The sequence below is a fragment of the Antrostomus carolinensis genome, unplaced genomic scaffold (genome assembly GCF_000700745.2).
Source record: "Antrostomus carolinensis isolate BGI_N321 unplaced genomic scaffold, ASM70074v2 scaffold48651, whole genome shotgun sequence".
In the NCBI taxonomy this organism is placed as follows: Eukaryota; Metazoa; Chordata; class Aves; order Caprimulgiformes; family Caprimulgidae; genus Antrostomus; species Antrostomus carolinensis.
The window spans coordinates 25917-53456 of NW_010292955.1; the positions used below are offsets into that span (position 1 = coordinate 25917).

The 27540-nt window shown below is 40.0% G+C and overlaps 1 protein-coding gene across 1 annotated transcript in view; it reads right to left on the reverse strand.

The window, feature by feature from the left end:
• LOC104532034 (mitogen-activated protein kinase kinase kinase 20) overlaps nucleotides 1-21456 on the reverse strand; it is a 46307-nt gene extending 24851 nt beyond the window's left edge. The window contains exon 1 of the mRNA XM_010177115.2: nucleotides 21298-21456. Within this exon, the coding sequence (XP_010175417.1) occupies nucleotides 21298-21456 (159 nt within the window). The remainder of the gene's footprint in view (nucleotides 1-21297) is intronic.
• Nucleotides 21457-27540: the final 6084 nt, after the last annotated feature.

A 27540-nucleotide genomic window follows, 5' to 3' on the forward strand; every position in this document is an offset into this window, starting at 1 on the left:
ACCATTACTTCTTAAAGAAATCCTTTCTAAACACTTTTAATCACTGTGCTGTTGTTAGCACTAACGATTCTAGACTATTCCTTTCATGTTTTGTTCTTTTCATTTGCTGTAGATCAGCTATGAAGTCTATTAGCCAATTTAAAGACACTTATTCCTTACAGTGAGAACCAGATTTCGAGTCAATCCACATCTTTGAAGCTTTTGTACTTTTTTTGACAAGACAGTGTCATATTTCAATGAAAGACTGACTTTCAGATAGCAAATTACAAAGTGGTGGTTAAAGACCAGTATTTCAAAGACTTCTTAGGCACTTACAAGAATATTTAGAATCGTCTTTAAGCATCAAACTCATACTTAAATCCAAATAGCATAAATGCTTGGAAGAAAATCCTGCCATGCATCTACCTGCCTAAAGGCCACTGAAGAAGCCAGCCCTCATGGGCTTGAGCATGGCACACTCACTTCCCTTGGTAAATCTGCTAACTATCTCATGCTCATTATATGAGCATCAATTTCCTACCTAAAGCCACAGTGATGACAAGTAACAAGTCTTCAGTTATTTAATTTATTCTTTTTTTGTGAAAGATAAGATTTTTAAAAATTTATTTTAAAAAAAAAAAAAGTTGGATCGAAGCAAAACTAGAAGGAGTTCTGCTGAAGGAAAGACACAACCCAAACATGTAAATACAAACTCCTTGGACGTAACATAGAGACACAGTCAGACACACAAGATGACTGCAGTGGAGTTGAATATTATGCTTAGTCCCATGATAAGCTTAGTCACAGCCTGGTACTGACCATCAAACCACAATAAAACCATTCACCCTGTACTTACACCACAAGTATGGGTGAAACGTTCCCTCCCTCAAGTCTTGCTGTAGGGAATTACATACTAGATGGATGCCATTTATTGAAGGCAAAGGGATTCAGAAGCCTAAACAAAGCTAATCCACTGTTTACATAATTCAATCACTGTCACGAAATACAACGTCAGAGCAAATTACACTAAAAACATTTTAGTTTAATTCTCACTTACGGGCTTCTGTAGCGTTACTGTAAATCAAACCCAATTCATAAGACAACTACAGTATAAGACTTAGGGACTCAAGGAATCCCTCAGTGTACAAACTAATTGTGTCCTGTGAACCATGGTCTAGATCAAAGTGATTAACAGCTAATTTATTTTTATGCTTGCTTAATCTCTGCTTTTTGACACATGTGAAAATGTCAATTACGTCATCTGTGACTGACATCACCCTACAGCTGCCTCTAGACCTGCTAGTACTGCTCTTAACCTTCTAGTACAAACAACTATGCATGTATACTCATATCCTCAGTATTTTCAGCACGTAAAAACAGGGTCCTCCTCTAGGCCTTCTCTGTGTTCAGCAACTGCAAAACAGAAACCACCAACACAGGTGTTCAGTATGGCCAGCAGCTGATGAGGAGACAAAGCAAGCTACCTGGCCAGCATGGCCTCGTTACGAGCAGCACAAGTCACAGCTCACTGGCATGACTCAAGTCCTAGCCTGCTTATGCTCTGCCCAGTGCCACTGCAGCAAGAGCAGCAAATGCAGCTTAGCTCTTCAAGGTCGGTGTTGACCGCAGATGTGGGCACCAGCCACCTGATGCTGAGCTGGCATTACTTGGGAAGGCAGACAAGGCCTTATCGTCAGATTTTTAATTGCAGCCGCAAAGGCAGTAAGGATGTGGACAGAGGCACTTTGCGTGCAGCTGTGTGGTTGCTTGCCAGCTACTCATACCAGCCCCAGCTGCTCTTGTTAGAGCTCCACATCCCAAGGCAGCTAAAGTTAGCTAAGACCAAACAACTCAGCGTATTTTAGTTACTCTGATCCTCCTTGGAAAAATGTTATAAAGTTGTTACACTTGTAGTCAAGGGAAGTGATCAAGTGTTTGGACTAGCAGCCTATTCCAGCAGCACAGCTGGATCTGCAAAAGGACATCTGACCACATAGTTTCTTCAGTATCAAAAGACTTTTTTTGCTTGGGTCTGGGCAAACTGGGCCCACAGCAACTTAATGACCATTTATTTCAGATCCCTTTGGAGCTGCTGGCCCTCCTTTCACCCTGGCTTGAGCACACTAGTTTAGGATTAACATGGGAAATAGCTGCAGCCCCTTGTGAGACTATCGAGTCAGCCAGCAGCCAAACAACTCTCCTGTTAAAAAAAGCAGTTAATTGCACAGCAAGAGGCACCTTTGCTCCATACAAAATTGCAGGGTGAGACATGCTTAGCTACCTCAGGAATCTGATTAATACAATTTCCTCAACTGCCTTCTAATATTTATTATTACATTGTGTAATAGTTTGGTTATCTACTTTTCCAAAGAAATGTCTGCCATGTTTATTAAGGAGATATTTAGACATACTTAAAGCAGCTTTGAAAAGATACTTTTTCCTAAGTCTTGTAGCATTTTAAAGGCTTTGACCTTTGTCATGTTCTTGGGAGAGTTGCAACTTAGCTACTCTCAGTCTAATAAAAAGGGCAGCTGGAAGAAGCCAGCTGATGTTTTATTAAAATCATTCTATTTACTGACAGTCACATACAAAGAAAGATACAGAATTCTAACACAAATCAATCCCAAACTTTTATTTCCAGATTCCTGCTCAAAAATGAATTCAGTCTGTGTCTGTTTCCAGTGTCTGAGGAACGCTCTCCTGTGAATTCACCGATCATAGAATCACAGAATTGCCTAGATTGGAAAAGACCTTTAAGATCACTGAGTCCAATCATTAACCTCACACTGACAAGTCCCTGACTAAACCATGATGCCTAACAAGGGATGATATCTCTTACAATATAATAGTTTCTCTAGGTAAGTGAGCCCAAAACATTATTTTACAGACACAATACTAAGACACTCAGCATCTCAAGCTACAATTCAGCTACAAAACACTAGTAAAATATGCATCTTAGAATCCTACAGGCTTATGATTTTTTTAATGTAATGCTGACAATCATTAAGCCAAAAAGAATTGCCTAGTTTTTCACAAGATATAAATATGTTTTACATGCTATAACATAAATATTATACAGCCTCATGATGATGATTCTTTTTAAATCACGTTAAGGTTTTGATAGAAATCAGATACTATGCCCAGCAGATATTTTTAACTACTTCATTGTTTCTGTGCTTTCAAAAGTTAAATTGAATACAATTCTTAATGAGCAGGATATAGAAACAGTTTATGTAATTTAGCTCTTTCTGGATTATCATGCCAGTCTTAGACAACTCATGTTCTACCATTGCTAACAAAAATGTTCCTCTCAATATGCAACAAATAAAGAGATACATAAAGAATTTTAGAAATATAAAACTACGAAGAATTTTACAGCAGGGATGCTATGCAATTATTACAGTTTTTAACATCAAAAAGAAAATCAAGCAGATACAAAATAAAAATTTAGGACTTTGCCTACTGTTTGTTCTCATAAATTTTTGTAAGAAAATAAATATATGAAGGTTTGGTGCTTTGGGGTCTCCGAGAAGAAAGTTATTAATAAGCAGAGCACACTCGATTATCCAGTTCAGATAATGTTTGTTAAACCTATTAAACTGTATTTGATATTAACAAAGCAAGAGGAAAACCACATGAACATGGCAAAGCCAAAGAATCCTCAGTGAGATTTTTTAACTGCAAATAAGCAGTTACCACATGCTTCGATGAGAACTGCAGGCACCTTCCCAGCACAAAAGTGTTACCATCCCTTTCAAAAGGTGCTCATAGTTCTTAAAACTACGGCTGTATGTCACTTAAGGCTGTCTGAGTTTGGGACTCTTTTTTAGTATTCATTTAGAGGATCACTTATCTGAAATAAAAGCTATTAACATAAGCTCCATCAAAAAGTTAAAATTCTGTTAGCATTTGTTATGTCTTAGAAGACACCCATCTATTTGGTGTTACAGGGATACTATTTCACAAACCCCGCAGAAAAGAAGGGTTAAATTCCATTATTCGATTGATGCATTTTGATTGAGTAAATGTTTCAAAGCATCAAATTTGCATCCAAAATGATGTCCTATACTGTTACAAGTCCCAGAGATTAAAAGTGGTAATATAAAGGAAACTAATAAATTCTCATTTGCTGAAATACTGTGGTAGAAACACACACTTTAAATACCTTGTATTGACTTTTAGGTTGCAATCTTGAAGAAAGAAAAGAAGCACATTACCAAGATACCTCAATTCTGTTAAACAGTCACAACATATTGCGCCGAGGGAATATGGACATAAATTTATTATGTGCTGTTACGAGTTCATCCCATCTTATGTAATTTACTTCAAAATATTTCATTTGCACCATGCAGTAGCAAATGTGTATGAGCATTTTTGGAGGTAAGGAATATTTTTAGACATGCTAGTAGTAAAATATATTGGATACTGACCATTTGAAAATAAAAACGAGTTTTATAATCTCCTATAACTTTTTATAGCAATCTTTGCAGATAACTTGGCAAATTTAAGGATAATTTGAAGGCTATGGGATTACGAGTACTATCCAGTGAATTCAGAACACTCCTGGTCAAAACAGCCCAAAGGCTTGCTCAGCTCAAGGAAAGCAGGTTGGTCTCTCCAAAAATCACAGGGAGATCTGTCCTTGCAACGTGTCAGCAGACCCTCTGCCTTATGCAGGAGGAGAGAGTTAGATCAAGCTAACTGGCTCGATCCTGCCACTGATGTACATCAGCCGAGTACAATAACTACATGGAGTTGCCAGTGGCAACTGAGCAATTGCAGAATCATGGAGTTGGGTCTTCCTCCTCATGGGGGATAAAAACTTGCTGTCAATGACAGAAGAGACTGTTAACAGAAGCTGCAGCGTTTAGGATAAAACTAAGCAAGGGCATTTTCTGCATAAAATCCTTACAGATAGTTAATAAGCTTGAGAACGACATTTTGAGTTACAACTACACTGCCATTTACAAAAAAAAAAAAAAGCATAATGATCATGGACAAATAACTCATCTTCACACACTTCACACATATTTAAACCAGAAATCCACAACATCCAAATACATCTCACAGGACTGTTACATTTTGCAGCATACAGCTTGAGATTGCATCAGCATTTATTATTAAAGTACCTGATAAAGGGAGATCTGCCAAGAACAAGAGTAGTAGTTTGGATTTCACTAGTGTTATTCAGTTAGCAAAACCCTTCAAAACATGCATAAACTATGTATTTGTAATGGTATAAGAGTTTAGAAATGAGCAATGTCCTGCAATATTATAAATATTTAGTTCAGGCAGGTTTAGAGTAAGAAGCTGCCTCCAGCTGCAAAGCAATACCAGTAATTGAATAGAAACAATAGGTGAGTGGACTCAGCAGCAGGTTTGAAATACCTGGGCTCCCATAGAGCAGTTTATTTTCAGCAATCATAATTTCTCTTCTCAGTGTTGGGTAATCTTCCCATTTACTTGCCATCATTTTGAATACAAACCTGCTTTGACTATAAAGCACAGCAACAAAACCCACGACATCTCTAAAATACAAGGGAATAACAAAACATGAAACTTTCTGACTCCCAGCTCACTCCACAGGTAAGCAGGTATGATGGCTTATATGCAACACCTGAATCTTTCCAGACCCAAAATATCCAAGGAAATTATTTCAAAGTCACTGTAAATCTCACGAGTGCCTTGTGGGAAAGAAATTCTGGTACAACAGTGACGGGCAAAACCAATCCCCTCTTAAAGAGTCTCTTGCAGTGTTCAGGAGCAACAGAAGAGAAAATAATGTCAAATAAACGGTACCTGGAGAAAGGTGATGTCCATACATATCCAGCTAGAGCAGTGATTTTTCTGAGATCTGCAGATTATTTGTAAGGAATCTGGATAAAGTAACTTAGAAGAACAAGTCTAACCTCATTATACAGTGCCTTTTGGTGAACAATTTGCACAGACTCCAACAGAGACAGCAGCAGCTGTACTCATGGATCCTGATCCACTCCTCTAAAGCAGCTATGGTCTTTCCACTAAAGTATTTTCTCAAACTTGAAACTGTAATGAAAACTGTAATTTAACCATGGAAAAAAATCGTCATGTTCTTGATGAGCACTCACTTTAAGCCTATCTTAGAGCAGATAAATTCAACCTACTGTAGTTAATGATAGGGACAGCACTTGATGGGGATCCCTCTTATTGGAATCCCAGTGATTGTTATAATTCCAGAAAATGCTCCTCAATCAGACAGGCTGAGCCCACCCTCATGAAAACAGCACACCACAAGATGTGTTACCTCCCCGTTACATGCTAACAGCAACCACTGGGGAACCATGTGGGGTTTTGCTTTCCACCAGAGCTCTGTAGAAGGCTCTCCCCAGTTATCACTCAAAAACTACCTGCCTCTGCAGAAAAGCAAATAATCGCTCCATACCCAGAGACTACTTACTTTAAAAAACCACAAAACTTTCAGCACAGAAATTCTGGCTGTGATGAACTGACATAAAAGAAAGGAGAGAAAGTACTTGCCTACTACAGACATTCTTCTGCTGAAGTGTCTTGAGAGTCCTTGATGGACAAGAACCATTTTTCATGCCACATTTACCTATGCCACACATAAGCTCACAAAATCTGGAGTTTTCAAGAAAATGAGTTGTCACCATAATCTGAATCTCTGACTGCTGTGCATTATCTGAATGCATTATCAGAATGACACACATCATGGTTTTATGTGCAACTGCCCAAATAATCCACCACAAATCATGGTGAAGTCTTCTCCCTGAAGCTACTTCCCGTTTTGGTTTTACCATGTATTAACAACAGATCACCTGCCTTCCTCAATCCAGAGCAGTGAGCTGCCTCTGTGACTTACCAAGTCTTCGTTCTCTTTACCATAACCTAAGCAGTAAACATCCTTCCTCAGGTTACAGCCAGATCTCTCTTTCACCTTGCTGAGATTGGCAAGAACGTTGGCAAGAACAGTTTCTGGGAACACAAGACTCCCAACTCCACCAAAATCTGACTTGTACCTCCTCCAACTAAGTACGATCGCCCTTCAGCCAGGACCATGCCATTGAGCAATAGCTAGAACAACAGACTTCACAGCAGCTCTCTGACTTATGTTCACACTACCACCCAGACCACTATGGATCAGAGTCTCCATTCCCAATAAAACTAAAGTTTCAGGACATAAATGGTTTATGACCCTACCTGCTTTTCAGAAAAGTTACTCCTCTTTGCCTAAGACTGAAAATTGTATTTTACTTAGAAACTTGGCTCAAATGCTACCCCTACTGGGTAGCAATGGTCAAAAAAAAATGAAACTAGACAAAACTTCTGAAATTTCAAGCTTTTACCTTTATGCAAAGTAGATTCACTGTTTATTTTTTCTTGGGATCTTTCAGGCTACCTTCATGCTAGCTCAACCTTTTTCCATTGAGGCTAAAAAATCCAAATAAAACAATGCCCAAGATAAAAGCCTTAGAGGAAAAATAGCAATATTTTAAAAATTGTTTTAGTGTCACAAAAAAACATTTATCAGTATTGCTGTACTATATATTTCTGACATGTAACTTCACCTTTTCCCCTATTTATATTTGATTAATTTCTCGTACACAAAATGCCTTATCTTATCTAGACTTCTTTATAGCTATCTGCTTATACACATGTCAATAACATCTATTTCATTTCTAACTTTTTTTTTTTTTCAGAAAATAAAACATTTTCTTTTAAATTATGTTGACATTGTATCTATACAAGAATACAAGCAGTCAGCCTCAAAATAAATTGTTAAAAAAGGCAGTAACTTGATTACCAGTATCTGAACTCTGTAGAAACTGGAAATCTAGGAGAACCTATTTAGAAGAGTGAGAAAGACTAATTACAGAGTGACCTGGTATCCTATGAAAGTAGTGGCTTTGAGTTTCATGAACAGCAGAGAACTCACACAGTTTTTGTACCACCACATGATACGAAATTAAGCCAAGTCTGACTTTCTCAGTGCTCTTCTCCAACCAAGCAGTAATGTCCCGAGCCAGTTCCTTCCCCAAAGTTAGGACAGAACAACCAGAGGTACTGCAAATGTCTGCGCTGCAACTTTGGCTCTGCGGTTCAAACCAGAAACAGCAAAACTGAATAATGAGCCAAACTGAGAATACAAAGCCTGAGACCAGCTCCATCTCCTTTGTGATGGTTTGGTGGAACAAAGCACAACCATGCCAGGAGCATTTCCTCTAAGGAGATTTGGAAATGCGTACAAATCACAGTATCATGCATGCCATTAATTCTCATCCTCCAACACGAACAATATGTTTCTTAGAACTGCTCTAACTCACACACACAAACAGACCAAAATTTCTAAAAGAACACAGATGTAGGAAAAAGTGGTAAATGGGAAGACAATTGAATGCAAAAATAACAGTACTGCAATAATACTTCACAATGTAACCACAGTACATTTTAGGATAAACATGTAAAGGGAAAGAACATCTTAACAACCACATTCAGCTTTGGCATTTCTCTAATTGTGAGTTTCTATTTCCACACCAGTAATCTGCACCTTCAGATTTCATTTGAATTTTCTCTTTCATCATTTTATTACAAAAATTCCAGACATATCAGAAATAAATGAGAGGAATACCACATACATACCGTACCCCAATGGGGGATTAAGAAAGTTTAAAAGGCCAGTTAGAAAAAGGAGATTGTCTATTTTGTGATTACAAAACAATTGACTTACACTACTTCCTCCATCACCCTGCACTGTGCTTCCCGAGGACCTGCAATAAATGAAACGGCAAGAGGAAGTGGGAACGCTGCAATACAGAACCCACAGGAACTTCAGGACTGGGGTCACGTTGTGTGGTGTACGAATGAAACCTCTTCTCCAGGGGCTGTACTTGAAAAGCCAAAAAGGAGGTAACATGCTGCAGCTAATGACAACTCCAGTCTGAAGCTGACCACAGCAAAAAGTATTGGCATTTCTCTTCCTGTTCTAGCAAAGCTCCGAGTAAGACAAGGATTGGCAAAGTTCACTACAACAAAACGAGCTCACAAGCTGGATCCAGGGCACATTCAGACCTGCAACATCTCCTTTGGTGTGGAAGAGTAAGAGCATCACACATACCACAGTTTTGCATTTTCCAATACTACTGATATGCAAAAACTCATTTGAGGGCTATTCTAATTTACATATAGGGAGAAATCAACTCCCATCAAGGATCAGACACGAGCAAACATACCTTCCCATGCCACCTTCGGGTCAGGCAAGGTTAGGATTCCTTTAAGCATTCTCCTTCATCCAAACAAAATTGTCCTCTAGCAATACTGACTACAAAGCTTTGCTGCCTGAGACACATCTCTCTGGAGGGCACAGCCAGAACTCTTTTCCACCCTGTCAGAGCGCTGTATGGCTACATGACATTTCTCCTCCCCTTCCACGTGTGCTGCACTTTACTTGCAACACTGCTGGTCTGCTGAGCGTTCGCTTCTAGGAGACAATTCCCTGATACCAGGGAAAGTCCCCCCTTCTGCCTGGAAAAAAAAAACCAGATGAAATGGAGCTTAGGAAGGATAACTCTTATCAGATGCAGTATTGGTAGGAAAAAATCACCCAGAGAAACATTTCTTCTTCTCTTCAAGTAGAGTTAGCAATATCTTGTTATTGGTATTCACTGTTATTATCAAGAGGGTTTGGCTGATCCTATGTATCTGTCATAGCCCTTCTGCCTTTCTTCCTTCTTGAGTTTGAATAGCTGCGGTTTGAAGGGCTTCAAAATTTCTCCTCAAGGCCAATTTAATCAATTATCTTGTCTTTATAAAATCTGGATATAATTACTGTAGTTGGCTCTGAGAGGAGAATATAAGACTATTTGCAGATTACTGTTGTGCAGAGCAAGTGTGATGGTCCTGCACATTATTGCAAATCTTGCAAATGTTATTTAATAATATTTCAACTATTAATTATTCCATATTGTATCCTCAGGGACAGCACCCTGTTAGTTTCAGAAATGGTTTGGAAAGGAAGAATCATTTTTAGCTTTAGTTAGGTAAAGATTAGATACCTATCTTTAGCACTTTCAGGACAGATAATTTTGTGATGAATGCTCATAACTCTTGCTAAAAATATAACTACATTTTTAGCTAAGAAACTGAGGAGTAAAGACAAATAAATAAAATTATACTCTGCCAAAATTTGGAGAAAACTGAGCATTTCATTTGGGTCAATGATGCATCTAACTTTAGGTCTCTACATTCCAAAATGATCTTGATATTGCTTCCAGTTCTCTGTTGCTTGCCGCCATTACTACCAAACTACCAAAAAACCAAAACTCTTTTTGAAAATGAAATCTTGAGGAACAGAGATCTTAAGCCTTGAGAAGCATCCTGCATCTTTTCACACATCACTGTTTAGTTTAGACTAACATAACTTTATTATTGTGAATGTAAAAAAAGAAAGGACAAGGTGTAATAGGCTTCTGAAAATACTGCTTTTTTGTTTAAAGTTTCTACTGAATTTTGATGGGTTGAAGTAAATGGTGGTGCTAGAAAAATACTGAAGTTACAGAATTCAGGTCTCAATTTCTTCCAAATACATATTTTAAGATATACAGCTTCTTTAAAATGAGAGGAAGTAAAATTCCTCATTCTTTTCAAAGCTGTGTACAGAGGTGGATTTTCACAATGATGAACAGCTTAATCAGTGTGAAGAACCCTCAACTGAAAGCTCACAAAGGGACCCCTCTATCCCTTCTCCATTTTTTCATTTCCCTGTTTCTCTTGAAAGGGGTATCTCACCAGAGAACCTGAACAGTGAAAGATTTTAAAGTATAGGACTGAAATCCATCAAACCCAGGATTGTGGTCCAAACCCAACCAGCTGTCAAACCCAGAGATACGAATGTATGCTCACTTCTGCCTAATAAAATTTGAATCAAACACTTTGCATCTGATTCTCCATGTGAGCTTTTATGCAAACTTCTAAAGTGCAAGGAATCCTGGGGTGGAAGAGCTATTCTGAGAGCTTTCACATAGTTCATGTAATTAGGGAAACCACTTCCTTTGATTGTAAGTGTTCAAAACAGCTGAATTTCTTCTTTCAAAGGAACTCTGTGATTTGGGTCATCTCTTTTACTTGTTCTTTCATGTTTCTCAAGATGAGAGGTGAGACTGTAGAGCACATTATTTAGAAAAAAAAAAGATTCCACTTTTTGTTTTAGGGATTGAACTTGGACTATTCAAAAGGTTGTCATTTGGAAATCTATCTTTCTTTCCCTCCCTCTGTTTCCTTCCTTTTCTGATAAGCTCTTCAGTGGCTCCAGTGAACATAGTCCAAAATGCCAATTTAAACCTAAGGGAAAACTGAAACACAGTACATAAAGGAAAAGGGACTCTCATTTTCCTTTGTATGGTTGTGGCTGAATATGTAATTATAAAGGAGCTCTAGCTGCAGGACCTCAGTCCCCATGTCACATTTATTTTTTTAATGGTTCTAAACACTGACCAAGCAAAAAGGCAGAAATACAGATTTTAAAAGACAAACAAAGCAGCTGCCCTGGTCTTTGAAATGGGTCTGCGGGTTTTTTCTTTCCCAAAAAGGGAACTCAGGTCACAGTTTCAAGACAACGACCATGTCACTAGAGCTAACAGCCGATGCCAGTGTCATTACAGAATCAAGTGTCACTTGCCCTGAATTTCTCGAGCCAGGCACCCTGTTAGTGCTGTTACTCCACATTCGCCTCAGTAACAGCCGTAACAGGCAGGGAATATCTTCCTTCTCACAGTATAGCACAGAAACACAGGAGTGAAAAGGTAGGCAGTTTCATACTGCAGATTTAAAATTTGTTAAGTAACAACAGTTACTTGTTTACCTCAGGAGGACTAAGCTTTATTCCCAGTCACTGAAAAAATCACAGGTCTCCTTCCAGAATTGTAGCAGGAAAAGGGAAGTGGTTTGCAATGGAAATAGTGTAAACCGCTCAGGACACAGTGCCAGAAACCATGCTATTGCCAGCTTCTGCACAGGATGGATGAGAGATACCTTGGAGATAAAACTTTACAATGAAGACTTTGGTACAAATACATAAACAACTGAAAAAGCAAAAGTTAAGAGCAGAACTCCAAACAAGTCAGGTTCTGGATCTTGTACTTGCTTTTAGAGCCCTCGCAAACTCTTACAGGGGGTACTAGCAAGGTGACATCCAAAAGGAAGTGCTATTCAACAGCTCCGAATTTTACCCATCTGCTGCTACATACTTAGATCACCCACAGCACCTCAGCATAAACAGACAAATTACAGAGGTCAAAGTAAAAAGCCTTTTCCTTGGTTTAGGAGATTAAAAGTACAGAGCTCACCAAAAAGGAAAACCACCAATCACTACTTATAAGCCATCATCTTTGACAGGATTGCCTCAAATGCATCTGACATTATTAAAATTAAGGTGGTTATATGATTAGACAGAAAGTGATTTCTGTGCTTTTCCCCCTCTAACTGGATGGAGGCACTACACTGTCTCTGTTCTGTGATTCTTCCAAGGAAGAGGAAAAGATCTCCTCTTGGAAAATGTCACTCACTCAGGAGTGCAACAACTACATTATTTTAACAAGTTTCCAGAACAACCACCTACTCAACTCTCCTATTCTGCCTCTGCCAGATAAAAATTTGTAGAAAGCCTCAGCTTTTATTGAAAAGCCAACACTCTCCTACTGCAGTTCAAGGGTTTTTACAAACCCTGCTTATTTCTGATGTGGCTACTGGAAGCTCACGTGCCTGATACACAAAACCCACAGCTATTTGGTCTAGTGTGTATCATGATGTTATTTTTTTCTCTCCCCTGCTTACAACATTTAGCCATAAGGAACCTCAATTTTCAGAAGTTTTGGAGTAAAATGAGCAACCAGAGGCACATGAAGAGAAGTGGAAGGCATGTGGCACTGTCCCCTTTCAGTGACATCCAGGGGCCAGGCACTACTTTGCCGAGGACCTATATCATAGAGGGGGCCCTGCTGTGTTCAAGAGGCTGCCCTGTTCTTCAGACATCAGGGCCTTGAGCTGCAGAGGGGACCAAGGAGGCACAGAAACAGTCACTGTTACTCGAGTCACCCCATTTCCCAGTGGAGCTGGCTTTTGTAAATAGAAATTATGCAAAATGCAGATTCACTAAGCATTAATCTAGTAAATGAACAAGTATTTGCACATAGGATTCTTCTCCAGTAACAGATAAAACACACTTAAAAAGACAAACAGGGCAGTTTGGAGGCAGCTGGACCAGAAGAGCAGCTCTGTACCTGCGCTTACTGGCCTCATCTCCCCAGTGTGTTTGTGCAATTAATTGAGTATGAGAGAAAGGGTTAATGCCGAAGCTATTTTCTGGGCTCCTCTGCAGCCTCCAGCTAACATAAACAGGTCTGAGTGTTTCCTTGTGACTGTTTATATTGTCCTCTTAAAAAGGAAACTTTGTCTATCAGCACCTTAATAAGTGGCAATAGGTAAATGTGAAGTAACTTCTACAGTCTAGGTTGCATTGTTACAATCAAAAAGATTGATTTTGATGCTTCCCTTACAGTAAGGCTATATATTTTTATATATTTTTTTCTTCAACTTTGTTTTCAATGAAATCTTGTGCCCCAGACCCTTACACAACTCATGTGCAAACAATCAAAAATTAAGGACCAAAAAAAAAAGGCAAGTAAAGGAGGGCATGTCCAGTCCTTTTGAGTGTTTTATTGCCCTCTTAAGAGGAAAAAACATGTTGTTCAAAATTCTATTGCTACCATGTGTGGTAAGTAATTTGGGGTCCCCAACCAAAGATTGTGGCCCCATGCTCAGCTTTGAATACACCTGTGAAAAATGGCCTCCAGGAGACCGATGGTCCCAGACTCATATCACATCAACTCCAGCACAGATCTCTGACTTCATTTGAACCATCACCATCACACAGGCATGCAACAAGCCAGAAACTGGCAGATTCAAACAACACTTCCACACATCTCAATAGCAACTTTGGTATTATCAGAAACAGTAATTCGTCATTCTGTATGCTGCAGTGAGTGTAAATTATTTAATTAGAGTCCCCAGGGCCTGTAACACCAACGGATTTCAATGAGGGTCACAGATATTTAAATTGTCAGCTGTCCCTCAAAGCTGTCAAGACTCAAACATGCAATCACTTACCATACTCTAAAGTTACCACTAGATTTCATCTGCCATGCGATTTTTAACTGTAACCTTATTTTAAGAAATCTGTATAGTTAGACAAATGTAGAGAAAAGACTAACTTGAACCAACCCTCAGTTGCTTGAGCCTGCAACAGCCTAAAACACCACGTTGAGAGAAAAGGATCTCTTCCATATCCATGTGATTTCTACAGCAAACCTCAGGACAGCTAAAACATCCAAAAATACCATTTTGCAGTTGATCACTTCAACAGAAGCTCGGGGTCAGAGAATGTCGTGGGAGGGGAAACAAAAGAGCTGCCATTTGATGTCAAGGGTTGCTGGCATGGAGAAATAAGCAACATAACCTCCCCTTCAAATTACAAATAATAACTGAACCCATGCAAAACCAAAACAGAAAAAGGAAAAACATATCTAGAGCAAAATTTAAAAAAACAGAACTAGGAAAAATACTCTTAATTGCAGCTAAGATCTACTGGCAACTTGAGCAACCCACCATCAAACAAAATTTGCAACATATTGACAGAATAATTTTTAAGACAATATATGATTGAATTAAACTAATTATGAAACTAAAGAATATTTAATAATATCCTATCAGGCTGCATATTGTAAATAGCAAAAAAGGATGAGAAAGAGTGCTTTCTAAACAATCAAGAGAGATTTTTTTCCCTACTCTAAACACCATTTATTCATAATCTGTCAGGAAATTGGCATAAGAACTTGTTCACCTGCAGAAGTTGCACCTTCTGCAAATAAACAAAATTAAAGATAATTGAGGTAAAAGGGCGTCATGGTTTAATGCTATCCAACAACTAACCACCACACAGCCGCTCAAAAGGAAGCGACAGACAAATCTAGTGCATCTTACTTTCTTAATTTACCTTATATCAAGTTTGTTTACGTAGTAACTGTTCAAAGCTGACCACCAGTCAATAGAAGGAAATATGCACTTAACCCTTGACAATTTCAGTTCAAAATCTGGTGGTTTAGCTGATAAAAAAGAACAGGGTGACTTCTTAAATATGGCTACAGCAAGATTCCCAACACTTGTGAAACTGCTTTTCATTTACTGCAAGCTAAGATGACAACGCTGACAGTCACTCTGTCTCAACTGACCCAAAATAACTTTTAAAGGCACAGATTGCCAGTCTGTGCCCCGACATGCCAGTTTCATTGCAGCTGATGTCTAAATCAAATTAAGCCAAAACTGGCTTGATTTAAAAGAATTAAGAATGTACACACAGCCTGCGTAAGTAAGAATCTCAAATTAAGCTGGTCAAAAAAAACTCAGTAAGCCACACAACTCGTACTACAAATGCTTCATATAAATGATGAGTAACTCCTTTTGAAAGAAGTTACTAATTAAAATTATTAATTTTAAATTAAAAATGTGGTATAAAAATGTTTAAATACACAAGTAAAAAAATCCACTACAATAAAATGTAGCAAGATACAGATAAATATGTTTCTGTGCCTAGATTGCTAGGTTTCTGAGACCATTTAGGGGAGCAGAGATGCAGAAGAATGAAGTTTCTTCTTGGAACAGACAGAATGAAACTAAAGCCTGTTCTTCCCAAGAATAATTGTATTCTGGCACTTCTACATCGTCTTTCATTATACTCGTATCTCCCAAATACCAAGGGGATTTTGTTATCATTTTGGTTGCAACATACATGCCATTTAACACTCATGATATAGTCTTATCCAAAGCACCCACTAAGAAAATCTAATGCAGAAACCTTCCTCACACCTAAAAACATCACATTCATTTACAAATTAAAGTTGTCCAGAAAATATCCCTTGAATGAAAGCCAAGAGTAGGGAAAACTCAAAAGCAGTCAGAGATTTATTGCAGAAGTCTGCCCTATACAAAACAAATTTATTCTGCAAGATACAGAGTATATAACAGCTGGAGGATCTGAACCCATTTTGACAACTTCCACAGTCTAGAAAAGGTATAGAGTATCCTCTCGATATCTTTCAGAAATACCCTAGTCAGCACCAAGAGGAGCACCCTACACCATTTCCTTTACCAAATATTAAAAAAAAGAAACAGAAAACACTGCAAAATAACCACTCTGTAAAATAGAAACAAAGACATTTTAAGACATTCCTCTGGTACAATAAATACAGCTTTATTTCCTTTTAGCTGTTAAAAGATACAGCAGTATTTCTTTAAATGACTTTGGGGCTGGAAGTGTTCCCATGAGATCACTTACTATACGGACAGGCAACTTTTTGTGCTAACTCTTTTATTTTCCAATATAGGCACAGATATCTCTGGAAAGTTTCATATATTTGACTCCTACACCTTACATACCTTTATGTAGCACACACTCTAAGCCCCCTCTCACTGTTCATTAGCAATAGCACCTGCACCAAGGGACCATGGGTTGGAAACATGGGGTTTGTTGTCCCCCTGCTCCAAGTTGGAACCAGGTAAACCCAGACATTTCCTGGCAAATGTTATCTTGAACCACTCTCAATACTTGCTGACTCAGACATGAGAGGCATAAGGGAGCAGGAGGTCCTACAAAGAGCTAATAAAGTAATAAAACAGTTCAAAATTGCCCTTCATTACAGTCAGGTCTCAGTGTGGAGAGTCATTCAAGGCTGGCACCCAAGCACCCACACCAGCAATAAGCTGCAAGCAAAAAGAACACCTACTATTTTTAGTCCTGTCAGGGGTAAGTATCAATTTCAATTTGGTTTGGTTTGTTTTGCTCTATTTTACTCCGTTGTTTTTCTCTTATTACTCTTGAAAGTCATTCCCAGACCTTCCTCTCATGACCCACATTAAAATTACCACATGCTCTCTTTTAGGACTACAAACATGAGTGAGGTAAGTCCAGTGACATGCATGTGGTTATACTTAACTCATCCCGTTCGGAAGGTACAGGCACAACCTGTGTTTTCTAGACAGCCCCTTACAGAAGCGGATCATGAAAAGTGAACAAGCAGCATTATATTCCATATGAAAAGTTTTATGAAGCATTAAATGATCCCTTAAAGCTTAGTGCACATATATTACTTACAAGAAAACCTGACGATATAAAACTGATTTCCCTGGTAGTCAGACTTCCAGCAATACAGCACCAAAACTAGTAAAAACATGTTTTCATTTTTGAGTCTCATAAAACTCAAATGCATTGCACAGACATGACTGAACAAAGCATACACTGTTAATCCTACTCAAATTAACATCTTTATCCACAAACTAGTTTGGTTAGTTCACCAGAAGTATCTCCCAATAAGATTACAGTTACATTTCACCAGGGTTTTTTTTCCTGCCACTCTCCTGCAGTTTGCACAGACCACCACCAGCATTTTGAAGGAATCCAGGAACAGCTGTACTGCATGAAACCAAACAATCTTGTACCTAAGTACTGTGGTTGTAACAGCTGAAGCAAGCAAATCAGATGCAATACTGCTGTCCATCAACAGCATGGAGACAGTTCATGGATCATGGAGTACTTCCACAAAGCAGTGACATTAAAATTAAATTCATATTTCAGGTAAAATTCCAGCAGTAATAAATCTTCCAGTGAAGAACCACACTCCAGATCATACGCCAGCTGCCAAAAAACAGCCACCAAAACCACAGCCTTCAAAAGCAGTGACAAATAACAGAACTTCTGAGATGCACACACAATCAAAGGAGGCAAGTGCTATTCACTGAAAAGCTAATGTGACAAGGCACAAAACAACAAGTTGTAACATTTCGCTCCAGCAGTTATCTGCTCAAGATAAAGGAGTCAGAAGAACTCCTAGCCATCTGCAGAATAAGGCCTTTGGGCCTAATCTCTCCCATCCATTTCAGTGGAAGCCAAATTATGGGTTTATCCAATAATTCATATAAATCGTTCAGAAAAATACCATATAACTTCCTGAGTAGTAGGGGTGAGATTTTCTTCAATTAGTGCACATAATTATCACTTAGGGCAAAAGGAGAAAGTGCACATCCTACTACATGAGGCATTTCTGCTGCCCTCACATACATCATAGAATCACATCGAAAGTTTGATTTTCCACAAAACAATTGATAACGTACTACTGTTCCTTGCTTAAGCCCTAGAACTGCTAAAGTGCTTGGACTGGATAGTAAAATGGCAATTTAATTTTGTTTTGCTGTTATTTAATCACTCAGTTTAGTTAAAAACTCAAGACACACTCCATTTACTTAATCAGCAGAAGTCTTGTCCAGTGTTTCAGATCTTGCAGTGTATTTATTTTCCTCAGCACACCTATTTAGCTGTATTTTATTCACATAAACATACACCTCTTGCAGAGGTCTTCCCATCTTTCAAATTTTAAGGAGTTTTGAAGAAATCTGCCTGAGCAACACTCTTCAAAGTATTTATAAGTTTTTCTTAGCACGTATTTTAGTATGATATACTGCTACATACTGGAACAAAAAATGCTTTGTTTCATATGTTACAACTTGTTAGCCACTTGGCTAATATAAAACCTTCAAGATCTCTGCTGGTTTTGATTGGCTTGTTTAGTAAAATGAAACACAGATACAACATATTTCCAGAATGATACCACAGCTCTATTGACTTGGCTTGTGCCCTTGGACTCGGCTAGCATGAAATTCCTCTGAGCAAGCCTTTCCCAACTCTTCTCTGTTTTCTCTTTAATCAGTTGTTATGGATTATTGGCAGCAGTTAACAGAAATACAAGACAATCAGTCATGAAGTTAAAAGGACATTTTCTTTCAAATAAACCAGAAAGGGTTTTCTGGACTAAACGCAAAACATCCAAATATCTACTAACACAGATACATTACAGTTACAGCAAGTTATTTTTCTATTGCTATCAGAAGAGTCATTGACCTGACATGACTTTCAGCACAGTTCAGTCACAGATGTTTATTATTGTCACCACTGCAGATAAGCATACTGCGTAATATGTATGGAAACAGCCTCACAGCCATTAGAGACCTTCAGGCCACTGAGGCTGGCCTCCAGTACATCATAGGCCACTATACTTCAGCAAGCTGCTCTTGTGTTGAGCTCAACAACTTGACAAAAACAATTGTCCAAAAAAGATATCTCAGTGTGAAGACATGAAGAGATGGAAAGGATTCTCCATCTTCACTCCTCCCGTTTGTAGTCTGCTCCAAGCATTACTCATTTTCACTCTTTATAATTTGTGTTTTATTTCCCATTCTAATTTGTCTGGCCTCAGATCCCAACCATTAGTTCTTGTAATAATTTTTTGCACTAGATTAAATGAGCCCAGCGTTTCTCCATAGGAAAATGCAATTTTTGCAAATAAGCTCTTATTGAAGAGCTGCCCCTGGCTGCCCCTCCAGTTCATTTACATTCTTTTAAGCCCAACAGAACCAGGTCTGCACCCACTGCCTAACACCCATTTCCCCAGTGCCACTTATCAAGATGAAGTACAGCCAGTTCTTACAAATGACTTGATCCTCATTTGGATATGTGAGGGCATTAACCTAATTTGCACCATGATACAAGCTTTTAATGAGTTGCAAGCCTTCATTAATCCCTAAATAAACCCTTAAATGATGCTAAATTATTTCCAGCATACGGTTTCTTTTTCCTAGTGTGCAACCTGTGTTCCTTGTTACTACAAGTTGAATGTTGTATTGGGCTGTTGAAAAAAAAAGAAAAAAGTATTTTTGCTGAATGGTCCAACTGTGTCAAGCAATACGTACGACTGTCCTATTTTCTCCATCATTTCCCATTTCACTAAGGTTTATGCCACCACAATATGTAGAAATACTGTTTTTAAATTTTCTTTAAAAAATGCTTTAAGTGCCTAGCAACAGGTCTGAGAGACTCCTACGTAATCCCACCAGAAACACAACTATTCAATAAAGATATTTCACTGACCACCATTGAGATCTGCCAGCCAGGTGATTTTTAAGGAGCACACTGCTGATACTGCATAGCACTGATTTTACTTGTCTTTGTGTATCTTTTGGTATCAATAAATAGTAGAAATAAAGAGAACAGTACAAACAAACATTGGAAACAATTTCCCACCATCCTGGAAAAATCATGAGATCCTTCCACATTATTTTAGACAGCAACTTGCTTAATCATGATCAAACATGCTTATCATATCACTAAGCATGACGTAATCATGCTAACTCGGTTGCTGCAGCAGTGGATGAACTTTGGTGTCTCATTATTTACTAAGCATATTATCCCTAGTACTGCTCTGCTGTCCTCCAGCTTACAACTGTCTTCCTAAAATACTTTGAGGATATTGTATACAAGTTAGATTTAGTCGTGCTGGAACAGCAGTCCAGTAGCTGTGCTGTCCATCACTACACTGGTGTGTTCTCACTGCTGCATCAGTGGTGGTGACCAGCGCTCAGACCGCTGTGAGAATCACATACACTGTGCCTCTGCTGAGACTGTACAAAGCTGAGGGTCAAGAGCATTTTTGGGTAAACCTAAAAATCTTTTTTAAAAAAACCCTCAATCAACCTTAGTTGGTAAAGGTGCAGTATGTTCACTCTGCCTTTTCCCACAGCATTGCCAAGGACCTGTCCACCTTTCCAGGCGCACAGGATGCCATGAGGGAAGGTGACTGGTAGAACAATTAGGTTTAAACCTCACTGCAAGGTGAGACCAAGCCAAAGTCTGGCTACGATGAACTCAAAGCTAGTGGAGCCCCAGATAAAAACCTGCAGCAGGCAGGGAAAAGACAACGCCAAGCAACACACGCTAAGCCTATAGTGAACATACAAATGTGAACCATGGTGCTTAAGAGATCAGATGTAAAGAGGAGAAAACAGAAGCAGGCAAAGATAGTGAATGCTACTTCTTCCTATCTAGCAACATGCCCAGCTGTATCAAAGGGAAATTACTAGCTCCACAGGTACAGCTAGCTCTTCTCCTCTTCAGGGTCAGGGCAGAGAGGAGCTGCTAAACAAGAAAAAGGGGGAGGATAGTAAAGAAACAGTAAAACAACAATGCTTTAAATCAGATACACCCTGGGCTGGGGGCCCCTCAGTATGTCTTTATTCTAACATCATCCAGTTATGGAGGTTTTATAGTTAAACAAGCAAAAAGCCCAAGGTAGTCTGCCTCGATTAGCTAGAAAATAGAAAACACTAGGAAATAATTTCTTTCCTTGTTTCCACAGCAGACAAAGTGAATGAAAAGTAAACTCTTACCTCTTTTTCTATTTTGAGCAGCTTCTTTACAGCCACCTCCTTGTCCTGAGAAATCCATCGGGCTCGGTAGACACTCCCGAAACTCCCTCCACCGCAGTTCTCAAAAAACTGCAAGTCATCAAATCTAATTTGCACAAATGAAGCACTGGTAGACGACATCTCATAATGACAAAATATACCACAGCAAAACCTGTGAAGAGAAAAGCTTTAATTAATGCATAGGCTCCTACGATTTATGGACTTTGTTACCCACACTCAAGCACCCCAACACCAGAACCAGTTACCATAAACACACTACAGTAAAATCCACAGGGCACAGAAGGAAAAGAGCCTGGGAACTTGCACTCTAACAGGCTGTGCAAATGTTTGCATAATTTGCACAAGCTACTAAAAGCAGCTGGGAGACAGAAATGACTAAAAATATTCCTCAGAGAGATGCCAATGTTTCCCGAACACCTTGGAAGCGGCTTTGCAAAAGGCAGGGGCGTCGCTGCCTTCCCCGACGCAAGCGGAGTGCGCTGATGGACGGGAAGCTCACCCTCTGCTCCGAGCCTGCCCAGGAGCTCAGGCATGCCGGGCACGCCGGCTCTCCCGCTGCAATGGCCGCACACAAGGCGTGTGCCGCCCTGGCCGGGCAGGCAGCCCTCCGGCAGGCGGGCAGCGGCGCCTCGGCACGCACCACATGCGCTGCCGGCGCTCGGGGCGAGGTAGGAGCGCTTCACACAAGGATGTGGAAAACCTGGCCACGGTAAGCGTCTCTTCCCAAGTGACTCAGTTCTGTTTGCATGTTGTAACAAAGCACAAGTACATGGTAATTCATCTGGGCTACAATATGTGAAATGCTGCAGCCTGTGCCAAGGTTGGTGTCGGCAGTTTCAAGAGATGATCCCATGTCTGCTGCCAGGGGAACAGAATGTCCTTCTCAGAGATTTCACAGCGATAAAGCTTATGCCTGTAGTGAATTTCAAGAAACCAACACCTAAATGCATGAACGACTAATTTTAGGTTTCTTTTTTTAATGGTGCAAGATTAGGAAGCCTCAGGTCCTCAGTGGGACTGTGGGACACAGTATCCCCCAGAACCATCCGCAAGCCTTAAATCGCCGTGGGATCATTTCAGATGCACCAGTTCAGACAAAATAGTTTTAATTACCAGCAAAAGTTACTGTACTTGCAATTAGTGAAAATAAACTTATCAGCATAAATGAAAGAGACGGGTTTGAATAAAACAAGCAAAAAAAAAGGCAGAGATTTTGTGTTGCTGATGAAAATTACACCTCCAATTACGCTGGTCTAACTATAGCACCAAAACATACTGTGTTTTCTGGGAGCCTCCAATCCATAGGGCTTTTTGAGTTGGAATCCACACATAATGTGTTGTCCAGGGCTGCGAAACGCACCTGCAATACACCTACCACTGCTGACTGCCAAAACCCCTTCATCCCAGTCCCTTCTGTAACAAACACAAAGACATAATTTCCCCCTCAGCTCTCCTGATTGTGCAGCTAATCTGAACAAAATTTTTAAATATCATTTTACCAGAAATTTCTGGCACTATTTAGTTGCAGCTATTCTCCAAATGAGATGAAGATACCAACATTTTTTCTACATACTGCATAAGATAACATAGAGCCTCCTCTGAAACTGCCTGCTTCATTTTACATCTCTCCACCACTCAGAAGGGTAAAGGCAAGCGCTGACCAGACCATGACAACTTTACTATGTTTACAGAAGGCATCATATTTAGGAGGGAGCAGGCTTCAAGCACGCCTTTCACTGACAGCCAGCCTGCAAAGCTCTCGGTGAGGGCACACAAACACTTTCCCCAGTTACCCGTGAGACGTGAAATAAAGTCCATTCTTCCAGTACTCTGACAGCTCCTTTCCCAATACAAGTGCCTGAATTCTTCTGCTGACCTTTTGTTCTTGCTTTAAACTTGCCGCTGTTGTCATCAGATCTCCTGCCATCCCCGAGTCATCTTTTGCACTGCCCTGCACAAATTTCCATTAGAGAAAGCTCAAGGGAAAGGAAATGGGTCACTCCTGCAAATCAGGAGGGTAGCGAAGCTCTTTGCCAGTGCTGCTTAATTAGCAGCTCTTCATAAACAAAAGCTCATTTGCCTCATTTACTCCAGCAGCTGCTCCAAGTTAATGCTGTGTACATGGTGTCTCAAATATTTGTGACACTTTACAGACAAATCAAACAGGTCAGCTTTCCAAAGCAGAGACATCGCAATTTAAGGCCATAGCCCTGCACATTTTTATGCACATGGATAATTATGCTCCAGTGAATAATCTCCTTACCGACAGCAAAATTATTCAGAAGAGTAATGTTACTCAAAGACATCAGCTGGACCATAAACTTAACAGGAAAGTCTGAACACCTGAAAACAGATGGTTGTGTTTGGGATGGCAGAAGGAACAGAAAACCAAGCAAAAAGAAAAATAAATCACAGGAAACAAATACTTCTGGCCTCCATTATCTGAATTCAATAGTTCTGAAGAGCTGTCAAATTATTTTAAATTACTGTTCAACCAGAAGAACCAAATCATTTGTATAAATAAGTAAATTATGTGACTTCTCAAAGTTACACTAACATAGAAAAATATGTTATTCCAAGATTTCACAGAAAACACCTCAAGATGGTAAAACATGCACACCAGACACTCGATAAATACAAGTAACTACTTCTCTGATGGGTCCTCCTTGCTGCTTAAAACTTTAGCTAATCATTTATGCAATGGCAACGCAGTGCCCAGCACAGGAGCATTTGCAGAAGCTACTGTTCTTTCTTTTAACAGCTTCCCAATTTCAAATTTATCTACAGCAGTCAATCAGCCGCAGATGCTATAGACACCAGCATACAATAAAGTAATATAACTTAAAGAATGATTCATCATAGGTTCTTCCACATGCTTTTTTCCAGAGAAAGTACAGATTTACATGGGACACTCTGTATTTAGAGATCTGTAATTAATGACAGCCTAAGTCAGGTATACAGTTTTCCCCTTCTAGATGAAACAACAGATCTGTTTAAATATATTTAATATAATACATGTTTTTGGATGCAAGTCCTCAATTAGACAAATCAATCTCTTTGTTATGTTTGAGAAAACAACTGTTTAGAGTAACAACTGCATATGACAAATCCACACACAGTTATTAACTTGTCATCCTGTTTTAAAAGATACTTAACAATCTAAGTTTATACCATTGGTTAAGAAATAAAAAACCAAAGTCGGGTATTTCATTAAACTCCACAGTCTTAAATTTGCATCTGAAACAAGTGTATCATTCCAACAACCCGCGGCACTTCTCATCTTACACTTGTGCAGTCAGGAGAGCAGGCCTCCCAACAGGGTCCCCAGGCCTGGGGCAGAGGTGTGCCAGCAGTTCCCCCGCGCGCAGGCACACAGCGTAGCCAAGGTTTGGCACCAGCACCGTCCTACCCCACTAACAGTTTCGAGTGTTGAACCACTACTGTCGTGCAGCGGTGGGGAACGCTACGTCGACTGACTTTGCTGGTCATTGTCAATGAAATGAAAACATGACAGTTCAGAAACAGTGAATGACAGGTATTTCAAGAAGTAATTCAATTGCTGGTTATTTCAATTATTCTTATGGATCTTTTGGGAGGAAAAGAGAACTTTCTCCTTTTTCTGTTTATTTCTAATGGTTACCATGAGCTTGCAATCTCGCAACAACGTCTCCATCTTCTCCTGTGTTGTTTTTTTTTTCCTCAAAAAGATTTATTAGAGCATGCTGCTAGAAGCTGTTGATTTCACACTAAAAAGAAATAGATCTGAGCCATATTTGGCAGTATTTAATGTGTTGAGTTATTATTTAACATTATTTAACTTTAGTATTTAACATCTCAGGACTCTATTACACAGAGTCACTTTGCAGCAAGCTATTAAGCCACAGCCAGCTCAGCCCAGTACAGTAGTAAGTGCTCAGTGTAGGAAATCATCCACCACCACTGGCTTGTTGCAATTACAGCATTTTAGGGGAGTAAGCATCATGGGGGTCCCACTCCAGTACCCTGCTGGAGTCCCAAGCCTGCTGCTCCCCCTAAAGCCCCCTGAGGTGAGGGGAGCCCCAAGCACCCAGACAGAGAGGCTGCAAACCGACCTCGCCGCAGGCTGCCCTGCCCTGCACATCCTAGCACAGCGACACTGGAAGAACCCGACACGTTCACCCGAACCTCCCAGCGCCCCAGAACCAGCCTGCATCGCAGGGGAAGCGCCATCACGCCCAACCCTCTACTTTATTCCATGTAAAAGCCAGAAGACCCTACCATTTGTCATTCAGCTATTGCTCCCAGAGCATAGCGAGCTTACACAGAGGGACTTGCAAGAGACAGGAAAGAATTCAGCACAAATGCCACAGAAACTGCAACTCATACTTTGCTTAGTGCGTGACCGCGGAACTGAAAATTGCATCCCTCATCCCGCATGTGCACCTGACGCTGCTTAAATATTCAATTACTTCAGGAAAACCCTTTGTAATTTATTAAAGGGAACAACCACGCCACTCGCTGCCCTCACTTCACTGTGTGGTTCCACAAAGCAGGATTCAGTGCTTCTTTCAGGAAGGCACGCTGCCAACATATTGCCAATAAAGTAGTAGCACACTACACTTGTGCTATCTTAAAATACACAGCAGAATGTGCCAAGTTTCCTTATTTGGCAAAACAGCCCACTTGCTTTTGGGATCTTTGACCATCCATTTTTAGACCCAAATCGTCCTTTGTATTCAACATGGCCTACAGTCCTTGAGCATATCAACCTGGATTGTTGCAGCAGCATATTTATTTAGCCTTAAAAAAACCCTAACCAAACCACAAAACAACAACAACAAAACCCCCTCAAATCTCAAAATGTGGTTAACCACTGTCTTGTCTAAACAGAAAACAAACAAGGAGTTACAGTGATATCAAGCTAAAAGAGATACTGCAGAAAGTTTTTATAAATAAAAGATCCTTTAATCATATCATGAACTGCTGATGGATAAGATGCAAACAAACTGCAAGCACACATCCAAATTAAATATATTCTAATCTCCCAATAAGTTAAAATAAAGTCAACAACCACTACATTTCCTAAACTTTCTACATCAGACTCAGCAGCAGCCCTGCAGACAGTGAGACTGGAGGCATGGCTCTGCCTACCTTGGTTACAGAAGCAACATTCGAGCCTGTCCTTTGTCAGAACCTAAGAATTCTGCATAACTTCCATTAATAACATTTCTAATTTTATTTGAATTTATACAGCCATCAGTGCTACGGAAAAAGAGCTCAACTCAGCCTAAACAGTTTGAGTACTTCAGGAAAAGAACTATTTTTGACTCGAGCTGTGTCAATGGCCAAGGCCGAAGGGTTTAAAGGCTTCACTTTAAATCGAAAAACATTCCATCTCGGAGAAACCCTTGAGTGCTCTCTCCACTTCCAGTATACCTTGTCAGTGATGTCTGCCAGGAATATGCCTGCAACAACAGGCAAGGAAGAAAGACAAGGCAGTTAAACCTGTGCCCCGGCCCGTAGAGCTGCTCAGCCCATGCACAGGCATGGCTGCAGGATCCGGGCCCCAGTTTCCTCAGTGCTTCTGCCTCTTCCACCTCCTCATCCAGCCGAGCTCTCCAGGGTTACCATTATTCACACAATGCCACCGGTATGCAAAGCACATTACTGACAGATAAAACAAGTAGGCTTCTGAGGAATTACAATTTCAGGGCAAAGTCCTGAAAACATCTAACCACATGCCTCCACCGGAAAGCTATGATGTTTTCAGGCAGTGACCCAGTTAATCCAGTGCTTTCAAATTATTTCTGCTTCTGGAATTTAGAAAAAGTAATGATCCACAGCTTTCCCGATGGCTCTGTCGCTAAAACCCACAGCAAAGCACGCTGGATAGGGTGATAATAGATGGCTCTCTCTCACACACTCATACACTAAAAAAAAAGTGGATATTGATGGAAAGGGAAAAAAAATCGCAGTTCACTTAGAAAATGAGAGGGAAAGGAAAAAACGGAGGAGAAGGAAAGTCACACCTCAAAGCCCAACCTGAAGGATTTATGCCCAAAACAACAGAGAAATGCAGCAGGTGCACGGCAGGTGAAGATGTCTGAGGAGCGGGGGGGTGGGCGAGGGCAGCGGCCCCCGGCCGGACGCCGGCTCCCCGCGTCCCGCGGGCGGCCCCCACGGAAGGCACCACCTGGCAGCGCCCTTCCCGCGCGGGGCCGCCCT